The sequence below is a fragment of the Carlito syrichta genome, unplaced genomic scaffold (assembly GCF_000164805.1).
Source record: "Carlito syrichta isolate Samal-C Ts95f unplaced genomic scaffold, Tarsius_syrichta-2.0.1 Scaffold304630, whole genome shotgun sequence".
Lineage (NCBI taxonomy): Eukaryota > Metazoa > Chordata > Mammalia > Primates > Tarsiidae > Carlito > Carlito syrichta.
Genome location: NW_007248726.1, coordinates 1,119,254 through 1,140,180, shown reverse-complemented (window position 1 = coordinate 1,140,180; position 20,927 = coordinate 1,119,254). Strand labels below are relative to the sequence as shown.

Below are 20,927 nucleotides of genomic sequence, written 5' to 3'. Positions count from 1 at the left end.
CCCTCTACTGATGAAATTGTCAAATTGTGCTTATAGCAATGTCATCATCAAAGACAAAAACACTCACATCACTCAGATGCAAAATGGGCTTTGCAGTGCCTGACAAGGGCGGAAACTCAGAAAAATCGAACACATCTCTTATACAACCATGTTACTTACAGATAAGGAAACTGAGTCCCAAAGATATCATGTGACTTGCCCAAGGTCACAGAGTGGTAAGTTAATTCTTCATTGATAGTGAGGATTGAGTCTCGGGTTGTACTGAAGGGATGATTATTACTGCTATTGTTTCTTTCTGAAGTGTAAGATATTTGCTGGGAAAATGCTTATTTGGTCTTTTTGATGGGGTGAAAAAACTACCTGCAAAGTTAAAGAATATAATTTGTGTTTGGCTCTTGTGGTATTTAACAGTCATTTTAGGATGCGGGATTTGTCATAGCGCCTATTTTAAGGTCCAAACACAGAGACAAGGCTGAAATCTCACCATTCTCTCATCAGAATAACTGGAATGCGCCTAGATACTTGGCCATTTCTAACTCTGCATTCTTTGAGCTTCCCAGGCCTTCTCTTGTGCATGTCGTATTATCTTTTCTGCCCACAAAGATTTTGAAAAATCAGCAGAGTACAAGTAGCCCCTGAAATAAAGGCGTCATTCAAGGAACAAAGAAGTAGAAGGAGGGATCCAATTAAAATGATGAAAATCTTTAATTTTTATTTAAGTATACTTGTACGGACACGTGTATATACAAATACAGATCGTAATGGGTTTGTTTGTGTGTGGGTTTTTTTTTTTTTTACATTATCTTTAACGTTTATATAATGTCAGCATTTCAAAACAGCACTCGATGAGTAAGTGCAAAGGAACTGCAAAGCAGGGCAGTACAAGCACAGGACCACACGGAGCTGGACTTCACACCCAGACACACACACAATGAGTGGCTTCAATGGGGTGTCAAGAGTAAGCATGGAAAGCGGATTTTGACTCATGGGTAACCTCCAACATGCCAGCATCTATTAAACTGTACACACAATGGGAGCAAGCCCATTGTAGGGAGATTTGTCTCACATTCGAGCAGCCCTGGGGCAAATGCATGGGAAAAACTCAGTGATGCCAAACCAGAGACAGACCTGCCCATTCACGGCTCTGAGAGAAAATAAAACGTGGGAGGAAGGCGAGAGACAAAAAGATAAACATAAAAAGTAAAGGGGTGGGGGGGAATGTAGGCAAACAGGGGTGTTGGTGGAGGTGGTTTTCAAAGAAAAAGCTAGTGACCACAACTCTGAGAGCAATGAATGGAAGGGAGGAGTTTAAAACTGTTTTTCTAATTATTTGAAACTATTAAAGATGGCTGTGGCCGTTGCTAAGGCACCGGAGAAAAACAGAGTCCCTGAAAACCCACAGGTACGATATGACTCTTCCTTTCACAACGACACAGAGAGGTAAACTGCTCCATTTAACCTTCCTATGGTGATTGGTCTGTAACCATTCCCATGTGTGAGCTGCACGTGACATTGATAAAGACTCTTCCTGGGAAAAAAAGTAAAACAGTCCATGAAAACAATCATAAACAGAAAAGCAAAGCAAACCAAAGTACAGACTGTTGCTAAATTCCCTAACCTTTTCAAACCAACATGCTGGGGGAGGTGAGAGGGGGCGAGAGGGTGGACCACAGGGCTCCAACATCAGACCTTGAAAACACTGAGGACAAAATATTGATCAAAAACGTCATGTTGTTCCAGGTCCCAAGATGACGGAGTCATAAGATTGGGTGGGCGATGACTACACATGAGTCCTGTAGGAAGCAGTGTCTCAGCCATTTGTGATTCTTTCTCAGCCACGGTACACATTGGATGTTTCAAAGCCTCAATGCATGTTTTGTATCCTGAAAGTCTATTGTTCTCACTTACAAAAGACATAAGAATCAAATTAATACTTTATTATCAAACACTATATACAACAGAGGTTGCTAATAATACAGAATTTAAAGAACGCAGTTTTTGTTTAACGGTTTACTTTTCATTCCTCTGCCACCCAAGAAAGTACAGTACAAAACAATAGTCTAAACTAACACGAACTGTTACCTGGTCTATTAAAGGATACACGGTATCCACTAAACAGACAGATCCTTATTTCCCTGCTTCATGTTGCAAAGCCCTTGGCAACCAGGGGCAAATGTTGCTGGGGTTTGACTAACTGGGGCTGAGGAACAGCATAGCTGCCTTTCAGACTTTTGATTTGTTTTTGAAATTAAAAGCTGCTACAAAGTCGCATCGACATCCTCCTAAGCCCCCAGAGGATTGTAACATCACCACAAAAAGGCCACCAACACTTTTTAAACACAATGAAAACTGTCTGATTCCAATATCTTCTTGAAAATTCCATGGCAAGTGCATTAGCTATGATTACGTCACTCATAGGTGGAGAAGCATACTGTCTACTGGCGTGGATAGTCTTGCTATTTTCTTTTTACTTAATTTGCAGTGGCATGATGGTAAAGTAAAGGGGTCTAATTTCACTGTGAAGAAAAACGAAAGACAATGGCAGACAGGGCCATGAGTAATTATTTCATCATTTGTTAGAGACAAATGCTAGAAAAACAACAGAAGTCTCCATTCCTAAAATGAAATTAGCACTGCTAATGTGGTTATGACTAACTGGAATCATTACAGAATCATTTTATCTCCTTGTCATTATAGAACATGCAATATTATTTTGGTTCTGACTATTGATCCATTTTAGAATGTATCTTTTTTTCCCCTACCCAAATCCCACTGGACCAACAAGCCTGGAACTATTAGTAAAAAAAAAAAAGTATTTCTAGATATTACCAAGAGTGTGAAGCATATAAATAATTAAAGGAAAAAGGAATCAAATGCTGTGAACTTTTGTTTCAATGAAATGGTGGCTGCCTTTTGTGATAAGACTCTGCCACTCCAAGAAGTTCCTGATGTCAGTGGGAATAGGATTGATCATATCTTCCAGGCTGGCAACCCCACGCGCATGGTTCTATGTGAGAACAGACTCGGCAGTCACATCCACTCCAAACGGATCAGGTAAGCCCAGATTACATTTCAACATGTGTACAACTCTCCAGGGTGCAGTACGTTTACAGCTGCCTTTCATTCACATATTTTTCTAATTCAGAACTACTCACAATTCTAAGCAAATTCCCATTCACGAAGTCTGTCCAGAAGCGATGCCCTCTTTTTTGTTTTTTTTACATGTACATCTTAAAAAAACAAATATATAAAAAAAATCCTTATCTTGCTGGAATGCTTTCAATTTTTCATATTTTACATGATCATCACATTTATTTATTTATTTTAAAAGGCATGGTTTCTATTGACATGTCGTGCAATAGCAAAAAAAAAAAAAAAAAAAGGCTAGATTGCTTTTCCATTGGTCTAACATTTCTCCCTGTGTAGGCTTTGGATTTTAAAGTTCTTGACAGCCCCACCACCAGTAGAAACCCCAAGGCTTGCATTTCCTGATCAACTGGAAACGTCCTCTGTTGGCCTTGCTAGCAAGATTCCTTGAACAGGGTCATCCTGCATTTGTTCTCCTTCTGCCCCACCCCCACAATGAAACAAGATAGCCCCCATATTTCTAAATGTATCAAGGGATACCACTTTTTCTCACAAGTTTAAATAGGACAAGCATATATACTCACTCTCAGCATAAAGTATATCTAAATAATGTATTTTCTATTCTAGTGGATTTTTAAAAAAATATTTTGTTAAAGTCTTTGGGACTCCATCTTGTTTATCTCCCACAGATAAACACATGTTCCCCCTACGCTTCAGGCTGTGTCAGAAAGGGAAAGAATATAAAATCAACACTTGAATTTTTTTTTTACTCCAAACTTTGGAATTTTATTTCCAAATTTCCCTTTAGCCCTCCCAAGTGGTGCTGACTGACTCTCCTGGTGACAGGGGTTTGTGTCCGAGCCCCTGCGGTCGTGGAGTGTGGAGCAAAACGTGGGTACTAGGGTGGGTGTCGGGGAAAGGCCACAGCACCTTGGCGCTCCAGTCAAGCCAAACCATGTCTCCTCCAACCACTGAAATCCTTTCCTTGGTACATATTGTCCCCAGAGGAGCATCCAAAGCTATTCCACTATGCACTCATCAACCCTGGCTTGTCAGCCTTGGGGAAGGTCACTTTATTCATAAAAATGCCTCTTTGAGTTTCTAAAAAACAAAACAAAAAAAGTTGTAGCACCATGGTGATTTGTATTCAAAGAAAAAATAATCTGGTGTGCACTGCCCAGTCACCAAAAAAATTAGAGGCACTCACACATACACACCCCCACCAAACAGAGTTTTCTCTGTTCTCACGCTTGCTTTGTGTTAGCATTCTGCACCCAACCTGCCTCCTAGGAAAAAAAAGCCTTCTTTTACAGAGCACAAGTTTTGTTGTCAAGAATGCTTTAAGACAGTCATATTAAAAAAAAAAAAACAACCCCAGTGTCTCAACCCTTTAGAAGCCTGTTCATTTATACACTCCTAGAGAAAATGGTGTAATATTATATCTATTCTTAATTCCTCCCCTCTGGACCTGACATGGTGACATGATGCCCTGCGCGATCATCTTACAGTTCTGAATGAGAAGGCATAAATATTGTATAGGACAGCAAAGCCCTCCCAGGCCTAGCCATCGCTGGCTACATCTGCCACTATCCTTCCTTGTCCATACATTGCTGACACAGTGTGCTCGCAGAGGTGAGCTCTGATAGGAGAATGCACAGGAGCTGACGAACCACTGGTGTCACTACCACAATTTGGCATTTTCATCTGGAGCCCATTTAGTTTGGGAGGGGGTGAAAGAAGTCAAGGCAAGGGCTGGGGGTGGGGTGGGTAAGGGAGGCAGTAACTAGTTGAGCCCCCTCCCCGGCCCCCCAAGTTGTTGCTTAGAATTTAGGCTGAAAAGAAAGAAAACAAAAATCTGACATCTGCCAAAACCCGATAACAAGTCCCTTCTTAGGATGAGCAGTTAGGTGGATCTCTGGTGTTCCAAGACCCTGATGTTTTCAGTGACAGGTGACGGGAGGAGACTGTGCTATAATGTCAAAAGCATCGCCAGGAGGAACAGTAGGATTGCCAAAAGGCGGCTGGGTATCCTTGGTGTCTGTGCCGCGTTCTCGCCGCGGGATGGCTCGGCTGACTCATGTACGGTGTCATCTGTTCAAACAGAAAGCACACATTCCAATGAGATTTCACATCCTTAATAACTTTTTTGCAGCAGCCTGCTGTTCACAGACCTCGCCACCCTCTGCAAAGTAGGGTAATGAACCTTGTGCCACCATTGACTTTCATGTCTGCATAATCACTCATTATTTACAGCAAACAAAGAGAACACTGGACTTTCTCAGCAATATTAAGCCTTTCCTTAAGAACTGAGGGGAAAAACTGGGCATACACGGTAACCTTTGGCACGTGAGCTGCTGTGGTTGGCCAGCAGTCAGACATGTCTTACACAAATTTGAGACGTCTGAATATACCTTTGAAACCTAAGATGTCACGAGCAGGCAAGTCCCATGTTGGTGGGGGTTGGGGTCAAAGGGCAGTTATGTTGGCATGTTAGTGGATAACCAGAATAGGCTGCCCACTTCCCTTCTTTTAGCTGTTTCAGAGGATTAGTGTTGAATGCCTGGTTGTTGGATGCTGAGATGAATTTTAAATATGAAAAATGAAACGCCAAAACAACAGCATTTTAAATAAACTATACATCATGCCCAGTAAACTTCAGTAAACTGGTGCTCTCTGGTTTGCCTACAACTAGGTATCATTGAGGGTGCTATTTCCATTATAAACCTTGTATTTTTAAGATTGAATTGCTTGAACTTGCCTATTTTTATTTTTATCAGGCTGAAGCTTGGCACATAAATTATCAGCATGGATGCAAATTTTCCTCTAAATAAAATGGATTAAGTGAGTTAAGCTTCTTTTATTTAGCTATAAAGTGTTCTATGAGGCTGCCTCTGACTTTGGATAGCCTTCCTGATCTGCATGATTAAGAAGCTTAACTTTGGAAGGGGAACTCTGCTGCAATTAATACCCAAAGATAGGTTGGAGGCTGGCGTAGGAGCCATGCTCTGCTCTAGGGCTGCCTGTCTTCTTCCTTCCACCTGGCCTAATTGTGCTTTTACACTAAGTGATCTCTGCATGACATGTTTTGGGGGCCCCTAGTGGGCCCCTAGGCAGATCTTATTTCAGCATCAGGAGAACTTCCTGTACGTGTACAGCAATTGCCATCTGGGATTTGCTCAATGGTCAGAAAGAATGGTAACAAATGAGATTGGTGGTTCTTCTCAATTATATTGACCTCAAAGGATAATCCCTAAATGCCCCTGAAATACTCCACTTCAAATCCCTTCATGGACTAACTACCCATTATTTTAGACTCATTTATATTTTCCTACCACACAACGTGTCACAGTAAGGATGCTTTTTCTCTACTGGGTAGAATCACACTTCCTATTATATTTGTCCTAAAGTAACCACTTTCCAGGCTCCCAGTCTGGCCCTGCTGCAGATATGCTTGTTTGGAATGTTTCTGTCAGTCACATTCATTCCCAAAACAAACTAAGAAACATGTCTTCTCGTCGCTGAGTCTTCCCTCCTGAAGTGCTCTTATCATTTTAAGCTTGCCCTCGTGGAGAAGCTGCTGCATCCCCTTGTCAAATTTGTTCCCCTTTCCTGGACCTCAGCAAATCTGCATGGAATGGTTCTAGCTCAGGAGACTAGAACACAGTTAGGAAGCAAGAAATGGCAAGATAAATGGATACAGAAAAAATATACAGTCCTCCACAACATATCCAAATATTTGCAGACTCGCCTCTATTCACAGCTCTTTTCAGTCTTGCAAATGTGTTCAGTAAATTTGTAGTAATAGGAAGTAAAAGTAAAGGCCCTTAATAGCCCTGAAATTAAGATACAAATCACTTTCCTAGGAGCACCAGTAAGTTGTCAGTCAAAACAATGAAGTACTTCAGGCTTAATTGTGAAATCACCATAAACTTATTTATATAACATAACTTATATTTAGACACCTGAAATTACATCAGCTATTGGACTCTGGTCTACCTTATTTTTTACTAATATATTACCCAATTCCTCTCCTAGTATATTTGGAAGTGTACTGGTAAAAGGTACCCAAGGAGCACTTAGGCACTCAGTGGGAACATGGAGGGCTCATTGTCCTCCACCTCTTCCAGGTGCTCAGTGAGGGCCACCCATTGTTCCAGGCCCACTTAGCACAGGGAACAAATCTTACAGGATAATTGACAGGAAGGCTTTTGTTTTTTATCTAAGTGAAGCATAAGGCTAAATGTATGTGCCTTTTAGTCTTTTAATCATACACAATCTTTGGAATCAGTCAAAGAATATATATCGTCTTGCCCCCAAGGGGGAAAACCCATTTCATTAGGACATCACAATTCTTCTCTTCTTCCTGCAACATGCTGTTCCTCATTCAGAATTCTACAAAGCATCCTTTGATTAAAACCCGGCCTCAATGTTAGGAGATTCTATACAACCCCCCCCCCAGTGAAAGGAGAAACTGGCTGTCATTTGGGTAAATCTGAGCAATTTCAGAATTCTGAGGAGGAATTCGTAAAGCAAAACTCTCTCCCAATGGAAATTACACCTAAATATGAGAGAATTTCTAACACTTGTAACACTGGCTTGGAAGAAGAAAATGTTCTCTTCAGAAGCCAAATCAAGTCCTGCCTCCTGGCTACAGGATTCCACAACACGGGGGTTTCAGTGGTTAACTGAGAAAACACTAGCGATGTTCTGGAGCATGTTATGTGGCATATGTCTGCCCTGAGATCAATCTGCGTCCCTGATGATAGGAAACTGGCAGGCGGAGTGTGCAAGCAAACAAAAAAGACAAATGCATTCCGAAGACAGGTGAATTAGTACACATTGCTGAGATCATGCAGTGGAATCCTTTCGGGCTTGCTGGGTTCATAAAATCTGGGTCTACAACCAGAAAGGTGAATATTCTTTCATTCAGTGGTTCAACACAGGGGTGAAGAACTGCAGGTCTGGCTGAATTTTCTAATTTTCTGAATATGATTAAGTGCTCAAATTTCTTATTGTATTCATGCTCCCAGGAATTGCGGCTCAACCTTGTCTCACTTTCTTAGGGAAGATGGTCACCAGCAAGCCCTTAAATATAGCTTGGCCTGACTCAGGGAGCTTTTCCTGCATGTTACACCTATGCTCCACTCTCAAACACACATACGCACGTGCTCAACTACCTTCTGCCAAATTTTTGCCAACTTCCATCAGTTATATGTCCATGAATCGATTTCAGGCCATGGTGCATTTTAAATGTTCAGTTTAAAGAGCTTGCTTCCCCAAAGACAGTGAAATATGTTCATATATGAAAGCACCTTAATATCTCGCATTTTATCATTACTTGAATTAAAAGATAATTTTCCTAATGGCAACACAGTCCTCAGTGCGCCTCTTCATTATCAGAGGAAACTATGCCACCTGTTATGGTTCTAAGCAGCCTGCTACTTTCTAGACAGGCAGAGGAAGCACATCTTACCCTGGAAAAAAACTCTTATGGGTCATGTGTATCTACATTCTGCACAATGTGTATCAAGAAATCATAATCCTGGGTAACTTGTGTTTAGAATGTGACTAATTCTGCTGACTGTTCTACTTGTGGCTTATTAGCAAAGCCAAAAGACTTAAGTCTTCATTATGAACATACCTCTAGTAATGGTAAGAGAATACTACTTTGACATTAATGTTGGGATAGGAGTCAATAGATCTGAATGTTTAACCTGGATCTAAGTATGTGGCACAGTTAAGTCTCAGTCATAGAAGAAGAGTGTTGACTCTGTGGGAGATACCATCTAACTTGCAGAACATGTGGTAGTCCAAGTCCTTGAGCTTCTGAGGAGTCTGATACCTTGAAAGGCCACAGTCATGCCTCCAGATTTCCAGGACACAATTAAAATGTCTCCGCATAGGCATTCACTCCTTGCAACTTTCTAAAGTGCCTAATTGATCCCTGGGAAGCCACTGAGACCTCTGAGGGCTCATTGTACACCCGTCTCATTTGCCCTCTGGGTGATACGCCTGCCTGAGAAAAATAAGAATGCTTGGAAAAAATACCCAAACTCTTCCTGTCAGTTATACCGAGAAAGCTATTGTATGTCCGGAGGCACCGCATCTTCAGCGTAGGTTTCCTTAAGGCTCATTGACTATGTCGTTCTGGTAACAATACTTGAAGGACAAAGTGGACCACAAAAACCTTTAATTTCTAGGACCGTAAGAAAGAAAAGTCCTACTACAAAAAGTCAAAAGACAATAAACTTCTCTGTTTACCTAAGGAGGCTCAAATTGCTCTGTGGAAAGGAAATAATTTTATTTCCTGTAAGCTTGGAGATGGTCAAGGGAGACAGGTAAGGAAATCAGTGAAGATGCTGAGCAGGTGGGGAGGAAAAGGACACCAGAGAGGAAGGGGGACACACAGGGGCGTCAGCAGCACAGAGGGTGACCACCCCTCCCATCAATCTAGTTGCATTAAATGGCTAGACTGAATTTATATTCAAGTGAATAGTTTACAGGTTTACATTATCCACAGTATGCTACAAAGTCAATGCTTCAATGAGTGATTTGTGGGTTTTATTTTTCTTCGTAGTTGTGGGAAAGTTTGAGTATGTGAAAGTCAATGTTAGAAAAAAATTATTTATCCTTAAATTATTTTGCCTTGGTAATCAAGGATCACATTCAGCTTTGAAGGGCTGTTGGTACATTTGTGGGAGCAGCGGGTGTGTGAATTTGTAGTGGCAACATGATTATGCTTCTCCAGACCAATTACTATTGATGACAGCACAAATAATACTGAAATAAAATGAAGTTCTTTAGGTCAGTTCAATGAATTTCTAGAGCAAACTAAATATGTTGAATTAGTTGCTATTTTGTGTGATAGTCTTATTACTTTTATCCATAGATTTGGATATAATAAAAAAGAAAAATATATGAACATATACAATAGAAATGTCTTTCTGTCTTAAATGAAAACAGATTCTTCAATATTCACAGTGATTCTCCAGCATGCTCTGAGGATATGGTAAAAGGCAGTGAGATTTTAACATTCTGATGGGGTTCTATATTAGAATACTGCATTAGTTCAAACCCATGTCCAAAAAAGAAAAGTTGCGTTTTTTCTAACATGCATTACACAAAGATACCGAAGAAATGAGGTAGAATATAAGTCATATTAGCATCGCTAGCAATGAGCAAAAGCAGAACTACAACATGCAAACATGCAGAGAGGAAGAAAGGAAAAAAGTACTGAAGCACCAGAGAAATAGATGCATTTGTTAAAAGAGATTCTCTAAGCATACTAACCTGCTGGTTCTAATGAATTTTCTACTTTGTCGTTAACATCGAAAACACGATCATGAACACCTATAGTTTTCATACAGCTATCTATAACAAAAATAGAGATAACAGCCAAATATGTTAGTGAAGACACCCTTCAACTCCCGTTTCTTTCTTTTTTCTTTCTCTCTGTTTTTTCTTTTTATTTATGTAGAGATTGTTTTACAATCAATGGCATGTATCCAAATGCCAATATTGTTCCCATTTGCTGTGCATGTACAACAGTCTAAGAAACAACAAGTTAGCAACTGCTGTGTACTTAAATCAAAGCATCATGAAGAATGATGAGAAAAAATATGATGAAAACTAAAACATGGATGTTGATATACAAAACAGATACCACACGGGATTTAACAGTAAAAAAAGTTTTACCGCTGTGAACCAGACCACACGCTAAAGCATGCGCAGTGAAGCCACCCTCTGAAGCTCATTCGAGAGAACTTACTTGTTGGTCTCACAAAGACTTTGAGCTTTAGACAGGACCTTCTTCCATTATCTGGGATTGCAGAGGCTGTGGATAAGACAGAGAGAGAGAACAAGAGACAAAGGAGAGAACAACATATTACTTTCCATTTTCACATACCGATGGTCTACAATATAAATTATTTCCTGACCTGAACAACAATAACTTTCTCCAATTCTCCAAAAGTTCAGACAAACAATACTTTTCAGATTGATCTAACTGCTACAGAAAGGCTACTTTCATATACCTATCATCTCTTTTCAATACAATAAAGACTCATGAAAGAATGTGGGTAATCTATGAAAAAATATTTCGGATTTTTATTTCAAAGGCTCTTCCATTTAACATGATCTGTTATCAATTTTCCCTAAACCAAGAGGATAATCCTTGAGACCCCTGTTTCATGGAGCCACTCCTCAGCTACAGGAAAAGGGGCCCAACGGAGCCTCAAGGTGAAAGTGCCAGTAAAAACCAATCATAGATAGTTATGCGGCAGACTTCAACATGACCTGTTTCTGCTGGGGAAAGCAGAGCTTTGTCTGTCCTGAAAGCTTGTCTGTCAATGCTTTGCAGGTAATTCAATTTAGAGGTTTTACTCAGAACTTGGCTCCGCATTCTATGTGACTAAACGGAGCCCAGTCACTTCCATCATGCTATTATAAGTACAATATGCTATTGAGAAAGTACTATGTTGCAATGGTACATTTATTTTTTTTTAATTTGCCACAGAGAAGGATGGAATTAATAAAGTAGGCTTACCAAAACATGACAGCATGTTTCAAGTTATAAATCATTTGAGGAAGAAACTTTCTTCTCCTCTTCAAGATAATAAGACTGTAAACTTTCCCTACGGGTGAAAGATTATCTCCCCTCAGTACACACAGCATAATGTCAAAGGGATTTCCAAGGGTGGTAAGACCCTTAACAACCACATGTGTTTACTAATGCATTTTAGAAATGACAAAAATTACAGAAATGAGCGCCACATACTTTCCTCCCAATGTGTTTGCTTCAAGTGGTTTCTTTGTTCAGAAAAAGCAGATGACATCAATCAAATCACACATGGCTTACAATCACTTTGGTAATACCCAAAGTGACAAAGACAGCATTTGGTGTGCCTTCTCTCTCCTTTATGTATTAATCTATTTTTATTATGCCTCATGGGGATCTCCCAGAGAACTAAAATGCTTATTTTGCAGGTGAGAGGATTCAAGATGCAAACTCCCAAGTAATTTTACATGACTCTCCTTATGTAACTCGAGATCTACAAACTATCCTGAAGAAGGACTTAGAAATCCACCACTTAAATAATGTCAAGCAGTAAGGGGGACCCCACTGACTCTATTAAACACCGGTGAACACTCTTTTAATTTTAAAACAAAAGTATAGAGAAGAAATGTTTGTGGCCCTCCCCATCTCTCCCGATCGCTCTGACAAGCGGTTAAGAAGTGCTAACAGCTGGCTTTGCTGTAGGCTTTCATTAAATCAAAGTCGGAAAAACTCCCTCTACTGACATTTACAGTAACTAGTGTGTTATTTAGGGCACAATATTTGCACTCTGTGGTTTGATCCAGGAAATGGTGTCCTTCCTGTGGACCTCAACTGCCAATGTGCATGTCACAAATACAGTACACATAGGTGGCTCCAACTCATTAGAAAAACCATGGGTTCTTGAGGGAGCGTATGTCTTATTCATGAGAAGTAGTGTGAGAAAGTGACACAAAAATGTTTGCACGGCTGTTCTATGGATTTCTGAGCTGACAAGAACTCACTTCAGGCCTCGTGAACTTGATTTGCCACACACATATAAATGATTTGACAGATGATGCTGCTGGATAAATGGGCTCAAGGTAGGATCAAATGTTTAATTGTTTTAGGGAGGAACTTGTTGGATTTAGTACAGGTCTTTCAGATTTTTATTTAGGAAGAGTGAATCAGGGCATTAAAATTATTGTAGGACACATGGGAATAACTAAGCAGCAGCAAATGATAAGTCGTCTGGAAGAAACTGGAGAGTTTTTTTACAAGCCCTAAAGGAGGGCTATTCACCTCAGCTACTGCATACAAACCACATTTTTCCATGAATTAAAAAATATCAAATGTATTTATATTTATATAAAATAAGCTAGGTGTGGTAAGCTCATGCCTATAATCCCAGGGAGGCTGAGGTGGGAGGATTGCTTGAGCCCAGGAGTTCGACACCAGCCTGGGCAACATAACAAGACCTCGTCTCTGCAATAATAATAATAATAATAAAATAAAAAATAAAATAAAAACCTCTCCTTCCTATCAATCTTCCCCATGACTTCTTCATCTCCTGTCACCAGGAACTGTGATAGATGCCTTGTGGTAGTATTTGACTACTATACTCTAATCCTTAGAAAAATGTATGAACCAAGAATATGAGCATACAATGTGATGTATGAGTACACAATACAGATTGCATTACCTGCATTGACCTGACAACCTGTGGCCTGAGCTCATGGAGTAAACTTCCAACTCTCAGAGCCAACTTGTGAGGTGTGCCTTATTAGGTCAGTATAACTTGAGTTCCGTATTTACCACATTGAGAACACAAAACTGCCGGTGCAGGGGCTCACACCTGTAATCTTAACACTTTGGGAGGTGGAGGTGGAAGTGTGAGGATTGTCTGAGCCCAGGGGCTTGAGATCAGCTTGGGCAATTTGGCAAGACCTCATCTTTACAATAAATAAAAAAAATTAGCTGGGTGTGGTGGCACACGCCTGTGGTTCCAGCTACTTGGAAGGCTGAGGCGGAAGGATTGCCTGAGCCCAGCAGGTTGAGACTGCAGTGGCTGTGAGCATGCCACTGCACTCCAGCTTGGGTGACAGAGTGAGACTCTGACTCCAAAAAAGGGAGAAAAAAAATGAAGACTCAGAAAGATAAAAACCTTTTCTATATATCAGCAAAACTCTGTTTTTAAATGTAAAGTTTAAGAAGTGAGAGTGTGGCTTTCCTCCATGTTGTATTCAAGATTTCTCCACCCCACACCCCTTGGCTGCTGAATGTAGGATGTATTTATTCAGTTTAAAAACACAGATGATTAATTATTAGTAATACTTGAAGATATAAGGTAATATGAGAAAGTGCTTTATAGATGACACATAAACAAAAGGCAGAAGATTGAGCACGAAAAACACAAAATAACAGGGGAATTAAAATATGTATGATTTTCACAAGTAAACCTACAAATGAAATCTTCTCAGGATCAACTGTGAGCAAAAGATATAGCTGAGGATAAATGTGAGGAAGTAAAATCTCAGACCATGCCTGGCTTTGGCCAAGAGGTAGGTAATATTAATTCCCAGAACTCTAGAAACATATTTTGTAAGACCAACATTATCTTACTTAAAAAAATATAAATTTTTACACATACATAGGTTATATATAATACACTCTCTCGATATAACTTCTTGTGTTGCCTTCCTTAGAAAATTAATGGTCAGCTGGGTGTGGTGGCTTATGCCTATAATCCCAGCACTTTGGGAGGCCAAGGTGGGAGAGGTGCTTAAGTCCAGGAGTTCGAGACCAGCCTAGCTAGGTAATATAGCAAGACCTCATCTCTAGTCTCTACAAAAAAAATCAGAAAAGTAGCTGGGCATAGTGGTGTATGCCAGTAGCCTCAGCTACTTGGGAGGCTGAGGCGGGAGGATCACCTGAGTTGAAGAACTCGAGCTGCAGTGAGCCGTGATCATGCCACTGCACTCTAGCCTGGGAGACAGAATGAGACCTCAACTCAAAAAAAAAGAAGAAAATTAATAGTCAACCTTGAAAGCTGATGGTGAATAATTATCAAAATCTATTATACATTACGACAGCCTATTATATATTACGGCAGCTTCATCCACCATTTTAAACACTCCTAAGTTGCCTATTACATACCAGTTTCTTTATTAGATACTGTGTGTGCAAAGATGTGTAAGACATACCATTCCTGCCCTTGTGTTGTGCTTATTCCAGCTGGGACATAAATATGAACCACAGTTTAGGGTACCTTGAAGAATCCACTTGATAACAAGTTTACATGGAAAGCCAGCACAGCTTTGGGCCAGGAGAGTCCACTTTGGGAGTGTGAGGGTGTCCCAGATATGCTTAACAGAGGACTTTTACGAGAGACTTCACGGGTCATCCAGAAGCCAACCAACAGCAACTGGAACAAATGACCTTCTATCCCGTTATTTCCAAACTGAAGCGTTGGCAACCAAAGAGAGGTATTAACCTGCAAACAGGTGAAGAAAATCTATGTGCGAAATCTTCCTATACAGATACATGTATTTTCTAATAGAATTTTTCAAATTAAAATGAGAAATGTCTTCAACAGTTGCCACGTAATCCAAATCCACATCCCTTTACTCAGTTTATGACCAAAAATGTATACTTGGAGTCAGGAAGCTGAAAGTAGGGATATGGGGACCAGTAAAACAAAACACAACCTCCTCTCCCATGATCTTAATAGCAACTTTATAAATCAATCCATAGGGTCCCTTCACCCTAATGAGCTGCAAAGTACCAACCAAAACCCTGCAAACACATAATGAAATGCAAGCTGGAGGCTCTCTGGTTCTCTGTGTTTAGAGTACCATGCTAATAAGGCCATGAGGGCCCCTTATCTTCTTGTCTGTTTCATGACCTCAGACAGAGGCCCTAACTTCAACCATTCTCCCATTCTGGAAACCCTGGTCTCCTGGGGCCCAGGTAAGCACGACTCAGCACTTAACAGCCAATTTGGCATAGAAAGGTGATCATATTCAGTGCCTCCAAATCAGTACTTCTGAGAGCTGTATTTAGCATTGCAAATGTATGTAATCTTCCCACCACAATTCACCACAGGTCTATCATTCAGACATAGCAGAGAACAGTGGCATCATACGGTGGTGGGCAGCTTCTGACATGGCTTCCAGTCATCCCTACCTTCCTGTAGACAGAACTTTGTGTAATCACCTCCCCTTGAGAGTGGGATGAACCTAATTGGCTTCTAATGAGTAGAACACGGCGAAAGTGACAGGATGTCACTCTAATTATGTTGCAAAAGACTACAAGTTCCTCCTAGCTAACTCTCACTCTTTTGTTTGTGAAGCCAGGTGCCATATCGTGAGATTCTCAAAGAAAGGCCCATGTGGCAAGACACTGAGGGGGACTTCCAGCCAAGATCCTTCAAGGAACTGAGCCATAGTTCACCAACCCACAAGGAACTCAATCTGGCTAACAATCATGTGAGTGAGCTAGAAAGTGAATTCTTCTCAGGTAAGCTTTGAGATGACCATTATCTTGAGAGAGACCCAAAGGACCTGGCTAAGCTGCACCTGAATTCTCGAGACTAAAATAATAAATATTGTGTCAGGTACGGTGGCTCATGCCTGTAAGCCACTTTGGGAGGCACTTTGGGAGGCCGAGGAGAAAGGATGACTTGAGGCCAGGGGTTTGAGACCAGCCTGGGCAACATAGCTAGAACCCGTGTCTCCAAAAAAACTTAAAAAAAAAAAAGAGGTGAGTGGATTGCCTGAGCCTGTGGGTTCGAGACCCGCCTGGGCAACTTGGCGAGACCTCATCTCTACAATAAATCAAAAATTAGCCAGGTGTGGTAGCGCGCGCCTGTAGTTCCATGCTACTTGGAAGGCTGAGGTGGAAGGATCGCTGGAACCCAGAAGGTCGAGGCTGCGGTGGCCGGGAGTGGCCACTGCACTCCAGTCTGGGTGACAGAGTGAGGCTCCAACTGAAAAAAAAAAAAACAAGCGCTAGGCATGGTGGTACGTGCTTGTAGTCCCAACTACTCAGGAGGCTGAGACAGGAAGATCACTTTAGCCCAGAAATTAGTATGATAGTGTCACTACACCCCAGACTGGGTGACAAAGCTAGATCTTGCTTCTAAAATAATAATAATAAAACTAATGTTATGTGAGCTACAAAATTTGGAGGTAATTTGTTAAGAGCTAAGTATACAAACACATCTGTGCAATCAAAGGTTTCCCACACCAGTTTTAGAAAGAAGCCTTAACACACTGCAACAGACTCTGCAAAAGGACAGCCACACCCTTGCTCCCCCAGAGCCACGCACTCTTGATTCTGCTGCCATGTCTACACAATTGGATCCCTCACGAGTTTACATTGCAAGCTACCACTACAAGTCCACTTAAAATATGCCTTGAAGAGAGGTAATTGTAAACTGCTATTGAAGAAACATGACAAGACGTATCTATTTAAATGTTCTTGCTCCAGCATTTAAAAACTGTTTTCATTTTCCTGCAACTTAGTGTGTTTTTGCTAATGTGGCCAACCTGTGCTGTTCCTTGCAATTAGCATGATGTCTCACTTTAACTCCAAATTGCTGGGTGAACCTAAGTGAGGTTTAACACAAAATGCAAACTTAAATCACAACAGAGAATGGCCTTCTTCAGAAAGGAGATAGAGAATGTAAAGGTGAGCTTTTAAAATACCTGATGAAAAGATATTAAAAGAAGTTAAAATTTATCTTACTATCAAAAAAACTCCTTTTAATTATCTTTTACGTAGGCCACCAAGTTAAATATAAGCATTATGAGCCTTCAAGCAGCTCAGAAGTACCCTGATAATCAAGATAACAAACGTTCTTCTTCCTCTTCCTCCTCTTCTTCTTCCTCCTCCTCCTCTTCTTTGTCTTCTTCCCTTTTTTTTCTTTAAGTTTTAAAGCAGAATTTATTAGTGAGAAGAAGAGAGAGAAAAAGGAAGATTCATAGCAGAAAGACCTGCCATGGGCAAATTTTTCAAAAAGAAAACCAGCTTCTTCTTCCTTTTTTGAGTTGGAGTCTCACTCTGCCACCAGGCTGGAGTATAGTGGCATGATCACAGCTTAGTGCAGTCTTGACCTCTTGGGCTCAGGAGATTCTTCTGTGTCAGCTTCCTGAGTAGTTGGAACTATAGGCATGTGCCACCATGCCTGGCTAATTTTTTATTTTATTTTATTTTATTGGAATCTTATTCTGTTGCCCAGACTGGAGTGCAGTGGCACACTCATGGCCACTGCAGCCTCAACCTGCTGAGCTCAGGCATTCCTTCCACCTCAGCCTTCCAAGTAGTTGGGACTACAGGCGCACACCACCACACCTGGCTAATTTTTTTTGATTTATTGTAGAGATGCGGTCTCACCATGTGGCTCAGGCTGGTCTTGAATTCCTGAGTTCAGGCAATCCTCTCATCTAGGCCTCCCAAAGTGCTGGGATAATAAAGCCACCGTACCCTGCCCTCTTATTCATGATGAACCAACAATTTAGCAGGAGAGGAGTAAGATATTGTATTCCTTTCACATTTTCAGACCAAATAATACTGTACTCCTTAGTTAATTTTCACATTTCTGTCTAACCTCACTCAGCCTCAAATCTTAATTCTGAAAGCCAAAATCCTTCTCTTTTTCTGAGTCCCGTGTCAATCTAGGGACATTGGGATGTTTTATTTTTAAGAATAGTCAGCTGCTTTGCTTTCTTCTTTTTAAAGAAATGAGTGTGTGTGGGAGCATTAAAAATGCAGTTTTCCATTATGTTTGCCACAGGCGATATTTCTCAATTTGTGCAAGTCAAAAGAAAAGATAGGCTATTAGTTGTTAGCAGGACCCAGTTTTTTCCCCTGTAGGTTTTCTCCTGCGGTTCAACATACAACACAAATATATGCAAATTAGGCAGGTGAAGGCGGAATTAAGCATTAATATTCCTTTCACAATAAATGCTGAAAATGTAAAGCCCATTTAAATACATGGTACTACTGCAAATGTCTCCTAGAATTTAATGAATCAATAAAATCTATTTTGTGTATACGGGTAGATGAGGAGAAAGCAGGAGTGGTGAGAACAGAATAGAGATTAACCAAAGCCATATGGACTTCCTGGAAAATGGTTACCAGACCCGCAGAAAAATTCTTACAACAAAAGCTAGGCCTCTTCTTAGGGAAGAATACCCCAGCAACAATTCGCAACTGACTCTCTCTCTTTTTTTTATGGTACCACAATACTTAATTTTCATAACACTTGTTATGGTAGAATACAACTCATCCATTCTTCCTTTTGAAATTTAAAAGTCCCATGTTTTAATGACCTGCTCATGGCCCGGATTTACCAAGCTCGCATGCTCGGAACAACCTCAAGAGCTTGCTTAATTTGCCAACACATTTCTTTTTTCAGTCTGCCCTGTCTCAAGACTTGCATCATGGGTGGATTAAGGTCAGAGGCCCAGATGTACAACTTGGAAAAAGGAGGCTACCAAGTAAAGATAGAGGTCTTGGATAAATTTAAAATATCATATAAATATTAGATACTTTGATATGGCTCTAGGGATGTTTATTTTAAAAAACTAGTCAAGGAAGAGGGATGTGCTTCCCACAATATCACAAGAAGGGTAGAAAAATACACTCCCTAAGTTAAAAGTTGGTTTCAACACCAGGGAACCGTAACAGGGAACAAATAATTAAAGTTTGGGGAAAGGGAGGCAAAATAAGTTCCAGCTGTGCACCACAGACAAAAGAAAAAATGGGAAGTATCACTCATCCACCCACTGGCCCCTCTCTCCAATCTCTAGGCCCCCTTAGGCAAAGTTCTCTCTGCAAATGCTAACTTAAGTATTATTTAAATTCCAGCAGGTAAGTCTCAGTAGATCAATTACTTTTTTAAGCAACCTCAAATAAATGACTGAGGACAAGTTTCTTTCTACTGATTTCTAGAAATAAACAAACAGGACATCATTATGCTTTTGTACAAATTTATTTGAAGTATCAGCAAACTTTTACTTGCTTTTAAAGGCTCAGTGACAACAAACCTTGTTTCTACTGCTTACTGAAGAAGGGTGCGATTTGTATCATAGAGTCTGATATCTATTGAGTATGAGTGAAAAATAACCTAGATTTTGGAAAATGATTTTAAAATGTCCCCTATAAGAAAAAATTTCAGTTTTTTTCCTTGAGTTGGAGTCTTACTCTGTCGCCCAGGCAATGGCACCATCACAGCTCTCTGCAGCCTCAACCTCCTGGGCTCAGGCGATACTTCAGCCTCAGCCTCCTGAGTAGCTGGGACTACAGGCAAGCACCACCACAGGCAAGCTGGCTGGTTTTTAAAGACTTTTGCAGAGATGAGGTCTTGCTACATTGCATAGACTGGTCTTGAGTTCTTGGGGTCAAGCAATCCTCTTGCCTTGGTCTCCCAAAGTGCTGGGATTACGGGCGTGAGCCGCCACACATGGCCCTGCATTTCTAATTCTTTCTAAGGAAAAAAATTTTTTTTTGTTTTTTGAGTTGGAGTCTCACTCTGTCGCCCAGACTGGAGTGCAGTGACCGCTCCCGGCCACCGCAGCCTCAACCCGCTGGGCTCTGGCGATCCTTCCCCTCCGTCTTCGAGTAGCCGGAATTACAGGCGCGCGCTACCATGCCCAGCTGATCTAAGGAAAATTTAAGGCAGTTTAAATAAATAAATCTCATATTCTGAATCTAGACTATCTACCTCCTTCCTCAGTGATATAAATGGGGACTAGTCCACATAGGCACATAGGCAAGATAACATTTAGGTATCACTTTAGTTATTTTTAAAAATAATTAAACATGAGGCAATACAGTTAACTTTCTTATTAGATGCATTTCTATTTTTAAAAATAACTGAACATCTTGGAACACTTAGAAAAAAGAAGTTTTCTGTTATCAACTAGTGTTGTCACTATTCTCTGAAACCTGGCCTTGCCTGAGGCCACACTATTTAAGTGACTGTCTCAGGCTTTAAGGTCAGAGGGTTCTTTCTTTCTTGTTTGTGGTTATTTTGGTGAACTTGCTGTACTAGAAAGTTATTACTGAGAAAAACTCTTCTTCAGCTGGAAGCCCCAATAATAAAGGCAGTAACAACAAAGACAAAAACTTCCACAAAAGGCAGAATTCCAGAATCCCAGAGGAGAAACTATATTATTCCTTCTTCCATTGGCTCCTCATGCCACTGTCTGTGACTGACACACTATGAGGATGGCTGTTAACTAGTAAGCAGCGAAAGCCACAAATCCCATTCCTCATTAGTACTGTAGAAACAGAAGCAATG

At 40.6% G+C, this 20,927-nt stretch overlaps 1 protein-coding gene across 1 annotated transcript in view; it reads right to left on the bottom strand.

Annotated features, from left to right (window-relative positions):
• Positions 1–681: 681 nt before the first annotated feature.
• The window catches only part of EFNA5 (ephrin A5), a 303,181-nt gene continuing 282,935 nt past the window's right edge, over positions 682–20,927 (bottom strand). The window contains exons 3-5 of the mRNA XM_008060484.1: positions 10,856–10,921; positions 10,378–10,458; positions 682–5,178 (exon numbers count right to left, since the gene is read on the bottom strand). Of these exons, the coding sequence (XP_008058675.1) occupies positions 5,057–5,178; positions 10,378–10,458; positions 10,856–10,921 (269 nt within the window). The 3' untranslated portion in view covers positions 682–5,056. The remainder of the gene's footprint in view (positions 5,179–10,377; positions 10,459–10,855; positions 10,922–20,927) is intronic.